The sequence below is a fragment of the Lutra lutra genome, chromosome 2, assembly GCF_902655055.1.
Source record: "Lutra lutra chromosome 2, mLutLut1.2, whole genome shotgun sequence".
Classification (NCBI taxonomy): domain Eukaryota; kingdom Metazoa; phylum Chordata; class Mammalia; order Carnivora; family Mustelidae; genus Lutra; species Lutra lutra.
The window spans coordinates 177,108,618-177,120,246 of NC_062279.1; the positions used below are offsets into that span (position 1 = coordinate 177,108,618).

The window sequence follows — 11,629 nt, forward strand, 5'->3', positions numbered from 1 at the left end:
GCCAACTCACTTTCCCTCCTGCTCTCAACACTGCTGAAAGCCCGCTCCTTGGGGAGCCCCAGGAATTGGGGCTGGCTTCTCTTTAGTCTGCAAGCACTCTGAAGGAAATGCCCCTTGCTGAGAAAGAGGTGGCGTTGGGGAGAATCCATGTACTGTCGAGGAAGTTTCAATTAAATGCGGATGCCAATTAATTTAATTTATATCTCTGCATGAAAAATGTCATTCTATTATACATACACTGGAAGGATGCCAGGAGCCCAGGTTAATAAATTACATCTCTACTGACATAATATGGAATCACAGACTAATCAGATACTTATTAAATGCCCACCTGTGCTTGGGACTGTACCGTGTAGAAATCCAGCTGAAATAAAGTCTGTCCAGCAGGCCGTCCCTCCACTGGGATTGTCTGACACCCACCGTCATCCCCCACTGTTCCTAGCTTTGGGGCACGTCTCAGGAGAGCAACTCTGAAAGTGAATAATCAATATTCAATTGCCAGTGGTTATGAATGGGCACATTGAATGAATAAGAGAATGAAGGACGGAGCGCTGTAAATAATCCACTCAGATTAATCAGGGCACAGGCCCATTCTGGTGAGCAGGAAACTTGCCATGATTATTTAGCTACAGATTCAAACCAGCTGGTCGTGGGTAATACCTACTGCTTCTGAAGCCCCGAGCTTCAGACTGCGACGTGTTCTATTTTGAATTCTTAGGATAATCTTTCAAGGGAGGGTTTATTCTCTCCCGTTCCCCTCATTTTAGAGACATGGAAGCTGAGATTCAAGTAAGCCGAAGAAAGGGCCTTGCTCAAGGCCATGTGATCAGAAAGAGGCACACTCAGAAACCCTGACTCGTCTGACTCACAACTAGAATATTCTTTCTACCGGGTTGACCAATTTTCTCCGCGTAATAGCTCTCTTCTCTTGGACGAGCGTCCCCACTGTCTGTCTCCACGGCGGACGGCTGCGGGCTGCTGTCTGCTATCCCCACCAACACCCCGGACAGTTCTTTTTTTCTTTTATTATTATTATTATTATTTTTTAATTTGACAGATAGAGATCACAGGTAGGCAGAGAGGCAGGCAGAGAGAGAGAGAGGAGGAAGCGGGCTCCCCGCTGAGCAGAGAGCCCGATGCGGGGCTCGATCCCAGGACCCCGGGATCTGACCTGAGCCGAAGGCAGAGGCTTTAACCCACTGAGCCACCCAAGCGCCCCACTTTTATTATTTTTTTAAAGATTTTATTTATTTGTTTGAAAGACAGAGATCACAAGTAGGCAGAGAGAGAGCAGGAAGCAGGCTCCCTGCTAAGCAGAGAGCCCAATGCGGGGCTTGATTCCAGGGCGCTGGGATCATGACCTGAGCCGAAGGCAGAGTTTAACCCACTGAGCCACCCAGGTGCCCCAGCCTGGGACAGTTCTTGATGAGCTGCATTTATAGTTAAATTACAGAGGTTGACTCTGACAAATCCCTCCTGGCCTGCAGTGTCCCCCGATGGTCACTCCCAGATACTCGCTTGCTGAAGCTCTATATAGTACTGAGATGTCACTCAGTTGTCACAAGTTCTCAACCAGTCATCTATTGTTTACAGTTATTTACTCAACATTTACTGAGCGCTCACTATGTACCAGGTGCTCTGCGAGGTTCCAGGATATAACCGCGAAAAAGGAGGTCAAACGAATGCGGAAGACACATGCTCTATCACAGAATTACAGTGAGGTGTGGTAGAGGCTATGAAATCAAGGGAAAACGTTCCTTTTGTCATTTATTCAATCACTCACTTATTCCCTCTGGACAGTTTACTGAGCCCCTAAAACTTGCTAGGCAACAGCCCGTCCTGACAGGTTGGACTGGGTCAAGGACAGACAGGGAGGCAGCCCGCCAGGTCTGCCACGCCCCTTCCCGCCCCGCCCCTTCCCATCTGGGCATCCATCTTGCACCACAGGGGTCCTCATGTGTAAGAGTTAGGATATCTTCGCCTGGTTTATAAGTTTGTAACCACCTGGTCCTGGAACCCCTTCTGACCAGGATATGGTTTCTGGAAACCCTAGGAGCAAAAGCTTGAGTCTATTTGAGGAGGGACTTCTGGTATCTCAAGGCCCAGAGAGTGGTATAGAAAGTGAGGAAATGGGCTTCTCTTGGGTCCCTTTGGCTCTATTCATTTCTTCCCCTGTGGGTGGGGGCAAGGGTAGAGGAGGACCAGAGGGGCGCAGTGGATGGTCCTCAGACCAGCAGCCTTGGCATTACGTGGGTGCTTGTTGGAAACGCAGAATCTCTGGCCCCTTCCTAGACCTTGGGAATCAAAACTTGCATTTTCACAAGGTCCCCAGGTGATTTCTATGCACCTGATGGTTTGAAAAACACTGCTGTAAGGGCACTATGTCTAATCCCCTCTTCATAAATGAAGACTTTGAGGCCAGCTAATGCATGGGGCAGGTGGAAGGGCAGGGGGCGGGGTGGGGGGGCAGTGCTGGGCTGCTGGAGGCAGCTTCTGGGCACCTTGCTGTTCTCCAGCGGTGAATATGTGCCAAAGCGAATTTGAGGGAAAATACCTTTCCAGTAACTCAGATTCACAGGGTCCTGGAATAAGAGATTTATAGTGAGTGATTCAAGGAAGAAAATTCCATTAAGTCTTGGACAAAGTTATTAAAGGAAGATTAGTGATAAGAAATCACTCCAGAAGGGAACTTGGGGGGGGGGGGGGTTGAGAAAGTTGTTGTTTTCTATTTTATTTCCAGATCAGTGCAAATGATCTGGAGGGGACTTCCAAAGCCAAAGTGAATTGTCCTTATTATTCATTCATTCATTCATTCATTCATTCATTTTCATTTCTACATTCCTTTGCCTTTTCTCCTCCTTTTCTTACTACATTTCGATTCTAGTCCTTTCTGATGCATTCATTTTGCCTTCTTTTTCTTTACTTCTCTGCTTTTACTTTTCTCAAATCTTTCACTCTGCTCCAAAGACTATAAAACAAGGAGAAGGAACCAAGACAAAGTTTAAAAATATGGTCCCGTGGCAGTTTCATGATGTGATCCATTCTTATCAATTAAAAATTAAAAGAAAAACTTGTGTGTGTAGTTTTTCTTCATACATAAAAATAGAAAAAAATGCATTTTGATTGTACAAGTACCCTTTGCACAGCTACAATGATTAACATATTACTAATTATGTTCCAGTTGCTTCCATTCCACCTTCCACTTTCCATTTCTCCTGTACCCTCTTTTTTCTCCTTCCTCCCTTCCCCCTCCCTCCCTTCCTGCCTTTCTTCCTTCCTTCCTTCTTTCCTCCCTCTCTCCCCCCCTTTCTCACTCTCTTTCTCTCCCTCCCTCCTTCACTCTTTCTTTCTCTTTTGCTGGTGTTTATTAAAGCAAATCCCAGACATCATATCATTTAACTCATTTCCTATAGAATTTCCTGGAGGCAGGGCCACAAGAGAATGTAGACTGAGGAAATGATCCCTTATGACTGTGTTATTCACCAAAATATGGAATTTGTGTTACTGAGATAAGGAAAAATATAGAATTTCCAAAACCTCCACATAATACTCCAGATGGTATAGATTTTATTTTCCACCTCCATGTCTTCCCCTAGAGTCTTCACGGGGGGTCTCTGAGAGCTTTTTAATCTTCCTTTACTATTAAAGTAATAACAAAATAACAGAAAAATTGGGATGTTTATAAACCTAAAAAGAAATACACATTCCTATTCACAAAGAACATTCAAAGGACATCACTTTTGCCGTTAGAATTTGTCAGTGTAGGCTCAAGGAGCTCTCCTCTTACAAAGAACCAAACGCTGCCCCCCACCAACCCTGTGGGCATGCCCCCTGAGCTGATTGTTGTAATGGTTTAAAGGCACCTGGATCTAGATAAGAAAGCAGGGCACACAATTGCTCTAATGTCTACACACATCAGATCTACGGAGTATCAAGTAATTCGAAGGTTTGGTTATTTTCCACTGGTAAGATCCAACTAGATTCGAGTAAAATACCCTCTAAGTCAAATAGACAGGGGCTTTGATGGAGGAATTAATTATAGTTGGTCTCTTAAAGAAAAGAATCCCACTGTGGCATGGAGAATGTAATTAATGGGAGGTAAGCGCCAACAAATCACTCCTTAAAATATTAATGCTATCAAAGAACAGCTGGATAATGAGAGAAACTTGACCCTTGGGGGACTAGCAAATGTTGCTGGTGCAGAACTTTTTGCAGTTGTGATGTAATGGAATTCCTTTAAATTTAACAAAAATAATATAAAGAGGTGTGGTACTGGGAAAGTTATCAGCAGTAAACATGGCTTTGTAGTTTTATCATCTTATTATAATCACTAGAGCTCACTTTTGCTGTGGTTGGAAATGACCTTTTCCCTTAATTGCTCAGGATATATTCAATCCAAACAACACTCCTAAAAAACAACTTAAAAAAAAAAAAAAACCTTTAAGTCTGGCAAGAACATTTTTTTTTTTTGCAAATAAAAACATAGAACCCAAGAATTTTTTTGCAAAAACAATTTTTCTGTATGCTTAAGTTAAGAAAAACTGTACCATTGTTTGTTTGTAGATAAAAGCCAGAACATACTTTGGTTTTACTTAATAGCTTATTATTGTCCCTAGCAATATCTATTTCTAAGAGAACAAGAACGCTAAATATTTAGACAAGAAAGCTAAATATTACTTACCATTTGAAATGTTGAGCATTATTTTTACGTTTTTATAACTAAATGCTAATCCCAATATTTAAAAGAAGAAGTCAGAAGTAATTCTTTACTTGGAATATACTTTGTCTCAGATTTTAAAAGAGAAACCGTTTTATTCAGAGTTTAAAAAAAAACAAAACAAAACAAAACTCTGAACCGACTGGGGACCATGGGGAAGCTGCGGGCGTGGTAAATGCTTTTGATCGCACACTTTTTATTGCTGGTGCACAGCAAACTTTTGTCTCTTTTGTTTCACTCAACTTGCCAACATCTAAATCAGTGACACGGGCATTCAGAGTGTTTGACAAATAGGCTGAGATACGGGGAACATATTCACACACACACACCAGTAAACGATGAGAGGAAGTTCAGGATGCAGTAAAAATAAATGCCCGAGTTTAGCCTGGGTTTCACATAACACCAGTTTCAGAAGGCACTTACGCCGATGAAGGAGCAGTGCCCCTGAAAATAGCACACAGGGGACACATCATTTAAATAAATGTGTTTCTTTGCCCGAACAGAAGTTCAGATCGGCTCAATTATCATTAATTTTGTTCTTTTATTTCCTTTGTGGGCGTGAACGAAGTGATGCTCTTTGAGGGTTTTCGAGCTGCCCCCGGCTGGTGGAGGTGACCGGCGATTCCTCACCCGGCAGCCCGAAGCTTGGGGGGCGGGGGGGGGGGGGGGCGGAGCGCCTGTGTGTGTCTGTCAGCGAAAACGTGCCCTTCCTCCTAGAAGTGGAAACTTTCAGGTGGAAAACTACGTGCAAATGTTGCCGGCCCTTTAAAATCATAGTTCTGAACCTTTAGAACAGGTGTCCAGGATCGAGTCCGGAATGGTGCAACTGGGGACACAAGATTCGACAGACCTCGGTCGTCGCGCCCGCTCTTTATTACATCCAGGCAAAGCACTGGCGCCTCTCTCCCCCCCCCCCCAACCCCCGCGCGCCCTAGCGCGTGGATGGCCGCAGAAATTCGGCAGTCCTCGCCCTCGCTCTGCCGGCATCCCTGGGCGGTGCGGGGGTCACGGTGTGTAGGGGGAGGACCTGCTCCCCGCAGGTCTAGAGTCCAGTCCTGGGACAGCGAGCGTGGTGGGCGGGGGGTGGGGGTGGAGGGGGTGTCCCGGGATGGCGAAGGGGGGCGCGCGAACCCGAGAGCCTCGGGGACCCGCAGCTCGCACCGCGCCCGCGGTGATTAGCTCCAGCGGCGCGACCCAGGAGGGCGGACTCTTTCTTAACCCTCGCTGTCTCCCCCTCCCTCTTCCTTTTTAAAGGACGCCTTGCAGGCAGAGCTGTCAGCAGCCCGGAGGCCGTTTGTACTTGGCCGCGGCCAGGCCGACTCCTGTTCCCGTGACAGACAGGGGCGGGGGTGGAGGGGCCGCGGGCCCCGGGCGCCCGCACGCGGGGATCTCAAATTCTTCCTCCTTCGGGTTCCACACGGGACCCGGCGACGGCCACGAGGAGGGGCGCTGGACGGCGCTGGGGTCGCCAGCCCGGGACGCGATGGCTCCCTTGAGGAGTGGGGTGGGAGGCGGCCGAGGGTTCGGCGCGCCCTTCGCGCCCGCCGCAGTATGAGACCCGCAAAGGGCGGCAGTAGCAGCCCCAGCAGCAGCCTCCGCCGGCGCCTCCCGCGGGCCCCCGCCCTCTCGCCCCCGCGCACCATGCAGACCCCCGGCCTGCCGAGCCCGCGGCGCAGCCCCTGCCGCTTCCCCGGCCCCCGCTAGCCCGCGCCAAGGCGGGGGGGCCTCGGCCGCCGGGGGGCCAGCCGCCCGAGCCGCGCCCCGGGAGAGACGGCACCGCTGCCGCCCATCCCTTCGCTCTCCCGCTGCGTCCCCTCCCGGCCGCCCCGGGCGCCCAGCGGCGATGGGGGCGCTGCTGGCGCTCTGGCTCCTCCTGGGCTGGCTGCGCTGGAGCCCGGCGGGTGCTCAGCAGTCCGGAGAATACTGCCACGGCTGGGTGGACGTGCAGGGCAACTACCACGAGGGCTTCCAGTGCCCGGAGGACTTCGACACGCTGGACGCCACCATCTGCTGCGGCTCCTGCGCGCTGCGCTACTGCTGTGCCGCGGCTGACGCCAGGCTGGAGCAGGGAAGCTGCACCAACGACCGCGGCGAGCTGGAGCACCCCGGCATCACCGCGCGTAAGTGCCGGCCCTTGGCCCCCGCCCCGCGCCCGCGGCCCGCGCGTGTCGGCCCGCGTGCGCTCCAGGCGGTCCCGGCTCCGCGCACAGCGGTGCGGCCAGGTGGGGGCATCGAGGCGGAGCGGGTGGTCGCGTTTCGGGTCAGGCACCCTAATTCCTTTGCAGTCCCTATTCCCTCCGCACGTGGTCTCCGCGGGTCGGCCCCAGGAAAGTTTGCAGGGGACAACGAGGACCGCAGGGCTTGCACCCAGAGGCCCTGGGCGAGACAGCTGGAGCTCCCGGGAGCGCGGGAGGTGAGGGGAAGAGCTACGGGGACAGCGCCAGGTCGGGATGCGGTTTTTCCAGGGCGGTGGGGGCACCCCATGGCGAACCCCGGTCACTCCAGGAGTTTCGGGATTGTCGGCGGCCAGAGACCGCAACTCCTGGGGAGCGCATCCGCAGCCCCGCGGGGCAAAAGAACCTGATCCGCGTTCACCTCCTCCCCCCCGTTTTTTGGTGGATCTTTGATAGCGTTCCTAAGCCTCTGCCTCGTTCTCCCTACTTCCTTTCATTTCTCTGCATCGAATTACCCTCTCTGGCCCACCCCCTATTGTCACGCCTTTCAGAAATGCCCAGGTCCTCGAGGTGGCGATTTAGAAACTAGGGTCGCAGGGGCTGCCCGCCCCCTATTCTCAGGTCGGAAAACACGGGTCAAATTTCCGTTCACTTCAGAGCGGAGTAAATCATGACCCCAGAGGAGGAACTTTACACCTTAAAACAAAAAAAAGAGAGAGAGAGAGAGAGAGAGAGAGAGAGAGAGAGAGAGAGAGAAAAGGAAAAGGAAAGAGAAAAGAAAAAAGGAAAAGAAAAGAAAAGAAAGAAAAGAAAAAAAGCTTTCCACCTGAATGGGAACGTCAGGGAAACCCGTTAGAACTTGAGGCGATGGTTTTTATGGCCGCGAAACCGGGGGGAACAGGCGGAGCTAAGAGCGGGTGACACCCCAGAACTCCACAGCGGAGGTCTAGACCCGGCAAGAGAAGGTCCCCGGGAAAGAGAATTAATGGTGCCCAGAGACCCCCCTCCGCCCCAGCGCCACTCGCCAAGAGAGTAATAACCCAGAGGAAAGGGGAGCTTGCTCTGCCTTAGAACTCCATTCTGTTCTCAGGGAATTTGAGCTTCAAAACTCCCAATCTGGTGGGTTGGAGAAGTGGTTTCTGGAGAAAACATGCTCCGGGAAGGCAGGGAAAGCGAAGCGGTCCTGGCTGTTTAAAAAAATGATACAGACTTCCCCTTGGCTTACTCCACTCATCCTCGGGGACCCGGTTGCTCTGTGGAGTGTGTCAACGCACAGTCTGCAGTGGGGATACCTTCCTGAGCCTCCCGGAATCCTCTTTGTTGGGGGGGGGGCAGCAGGAGAGGGGGCCATCTCTGCACTCACTGAGGTGGGATCCACCGAACTCAGGGACCTTGGTTTGTGGCTCTGCCCCTTGCCAGCTGTGTAACTTGGGTAAGTTACTTAACTGTTCTGGGCATCCTCTCAACTCTCACATGGGCATATTCTCAGAGGAGTTGGATTGGAGATTGAGTGTCTGAATGCTTAGCACCGTGCTGCTGGCCAGCTAAGTGGTTAGTCAGTGGCTTTCCCCTGGCCTACTAAACATGGCGGAGGGGATGGGCGATGGAAGAGCTTAGGCCTAAGAACCCACAGAACCTCCGGGTTGATGGTCACCTGTCAGTCAGTTCTTGTGTGTCTTTGGGAGGGTCAAAAACAAGTACGTTTCCACATCTGGAAAACAGAGCTTACCATGTCCTCCTTACAAGAGTCTCCACGGACTTGATTCAGATAATTCATAAGACAGAGTCAGGCACACAGCAAGGCCTTTGTCAACGCAGGTTTTCTTTCTTTTGCCTCAGCCCTGGAGGTTGCATCCAGAGGTGGCTCTATCAGACAGGGGAGACACTAGGAGTGTCCCCAGGGAGTTGGGGGGCGGGCTCAGGGGTGGGAAATTTGATGTCTGCCTTGCACAGAGAGAAGGAAATGCGTCTGCTCCGAGGGGTGCTCTCCCAGAAAGCCACCAACACTAAAAACTGTCTCATGATCTAAGGTTCGGCCTGACCTTCCCAGAGTTTGGGGGTGCGTGAGGGGCAGAGGTGTGGCAGCTGGAGTGGGCATCCCAAATCCTTTCTGAGAAGAAGTATCCAGAGATGATACAGTTCCCCATGCAGTCACAGACACAGTTAATGGGAGCCGACTACGCATTTCTTTACACCATTCTTTCCTTAGTCTCATAATGGGGGTCTCACTTACAGGCTCAGTTCTCTTTGCTTAGATTGGAGATTCTTGGAAGGGAGAAGAATTTGCAGCCTCAGAGATGGGTCAGCGCCCTAAGAGCCCCACCGTGATAAAACTACCAAAAACCTGGACTTAAACCCAGAGTCATGGTAACCAAACAACTCACCCTTCCCCTCCCTCCAGCGCTTGAACGGGAGGGTAGATTCTGTTCCTTCTGATTTCCAGATGTGCAATGTAGCGGCTAATTGCTAACAGAGGCTCCAGTATCAGCTTGCTTCCTCCCTGCTAGGAGCAAGAACATTCTGCCATCTCACTTCCCACTTCAGAGATTACCAGTAACAAGCTCGAGAGCCTGGGCTGACAAGGGCGGCCACACCGAGCCGCTTACCTCCCACCCGTGAGCTGCCTGGAGTCTGGGAGACTCTTGTCCAAACACCTGTGTCTGTCTGCTTTTACCTTTTAGAGCCCGTCTACGTTCCCTTCCTCATCGTTGGCTCCATCTTCATCGCCTTCATCATCCTGGGCTCTCTGGTGGCTGTTTATTGCTGCACCTGCTTGAGACCCAAGGAGCCCTCGCAGCAGCCAATCCGCTTCTCACTCCGCAGCTACCAGACAGAGACCCTGCCCATGATCTTGACCTCCGCAAGCCTCAGGGCACCTTCCAGGCAGTCCAGCACGGCCACCAGCTCTAGCTCCACAGGGGGCTCTATCCGCAGATTCTCCTTTGCCAGAGCAGAGCCAGGCTGCCTGGTGCCGTCACCGCCCCCACCTTACACCACAGGCCACCCAGTCCACCTGACGCAGCCATCTGGTTTCCTGGTGTCACCCCAATACTTCACCTACCCCCTCCAGCAGGAGCCCCCGCTGCCCGGGAAGAGCTGTCCGGACTTCAGTTCCAGCTGACAAGCCACAGAGATAAATCCAGCCAGTAGGACAACCGGGAAGACAGGTGGAGGGTTGTTGCCATGGCCACAAGGACTTCTGGGGGAATTTCCCTTGAACCCAGCAATGTCCCGGAGGAATGTGCTAGGAAAATACAGCACCTTTCTAGTGGTATGCTTCCCCAATCCCGATCACAGGACGGGTGTGTTACAGAATTGCTTTCTAGCTTGCAAATCATTGTGATTATTACGTTTCAGTTTGCGCTACTTTTATTCAAAATAGGGAGCTGCTCGACTTTAAAGTTGCAAATTGGCTGAAGATGTGTTACTGGACAGCTCAGCTATACTGTTTAGAAAAGGCCTATGTGTTCTTTTTTTCAACCTAAGTTGTTTAGTGAGTCATAATACACATCTATACATCAAAAAGCGAAGAAAAACACCCGATGGTAATTATTGAAGGTTCTTTAAAAAAAAAATTAACAAATCAGCAACCTGAGTGGACAGCTGAAAAACCTATTTATGATTCTGGGAGCAATCTAACCATGAATAACACTAGCATTGTGAGAAAACTTACTTTTTAAATTAATAACTAAATTTTGTTTAAAATATAAGCTTTTTTTTTTTTTTTTTTTTTTTTGAATACAAGATTTCCATAATCGCACAAGGAGTTTAAAGTTTTAAATATTTACCAGGAAATTCATTGTAACACAGATCTTATGTAAAAGCATTTCCCCCACCCACCTGAGGGAATATTTATTGCAGACATTTTGTTCAGCAACATTTAGTGTTTAAATGAGAGTTGGACGGTTTAGTCTTAAAACCTTTATTTGTAAAATGAGTTATGTACAAATGTAAAGATTTGTAACTTAATGTATTTACCACATTGACGGTACTAATTATTTAGTAGTCACACTGAAATTTTTTATGTTAATAACTGTGGAGTTCAGAGCCCAGCTGTTGGTCACAATCACCTAATGTTGCGTATCTTAGGTGCCGCTGAATTCCATGTCTGATGATGACCCGTTTGGGCATATATCCTGCTGGGTTAGACTAAATAAAATACTTTATGTTTTTGTGAAACCCATTTGAAATTTTAGATCAAAGCGCTTCGTTTTATCTTCTTAATGATACTCTCTGCTATTCAATAAAAAAGGAAATGTATTTACTTAGCACTTCATATTTTGAAATTTAAAAAAAAATCCTACACTGGTTTTGAATTTCATTCAGAAGCTCTTTTCTGTATCAAGATTTGTGAAAAGCAGGGAGGGAAGGGAAATTTTATAGATTTAAAAATTGGAACATTTCTACTAAGAGTCTGGATTTCTGGCTTCTTGGGACATTCAGAAGATGGGGCATGGAGGGTCCTGGACTGCCCTGGGGTCAGGCTGGCCCTTTTTAGACCAGGAACTTGCCATTCACCAGCCTCCTGCTTGGTCTCCCCAACCTGTCCCAGTTGCCTCAATTTTGTAACACACCTGGCCCCTGTGGGTGTTGTTTGGGAACCCAGGTTTAAAGTAATTTGTGCTACCAAATGTCACCCTCAAAAGCTCTTTTCATTTTCATTTTCTTTTTAAAATACAACCTACATTTATTTATTTATTTTGTATTTTAAGTAAGCTCTGAAGCCCAATGTGGGGCT

At 49.3% G+C, this 11,629-nt stretch overlaps 1 protein-coding gene across 1 annotated transcript; it reads left to right on the plus strand.

Moving 5' to 3' along the window:
- Positions 1-5,854: 5,854 nt before the first annotated feature.
- On the plus strand, positions 5,855-11,155 carry SHISA3 (shisa family member 3). Its single transcript, XM_047719194.1, has 2 exons — positions 5,855-6,837; positions 9,573-11,155. Exons 1-2 carry the CDS (start codon positions 6,561-6,563, stop codon positions 10,010-10,012), a joined length of 717 nt encoding a protein of 238 aa, XP_047575150.1. The 5' UTR covers positions 5,855-6,560; the 3' UTR covers positions 10,013-11,155.
- The last annotated feature ends 474 nt before the right edge of the window (positions 11,156-11,629 follow it).

What these genes read in the sequence shown, in the direction of transcription:
- SHISA3 (XM_047719194.1), top strand. Translation starts at nt 6,561, where the DNA reads ATGGGGGCGCTGCTGGCGCTCTGGCTCCTCCTGGGCTGGCTGCGCTGG. An exon ending in GCACCCCGGCATCACCGCGC is followed by an intron (nt 6,838 to 9,572) that starts GTAAGTGCCGGC and finishes TTTACCTTTTAG; the next exon opens with AGCCCGTCTACGTTCCCTTC.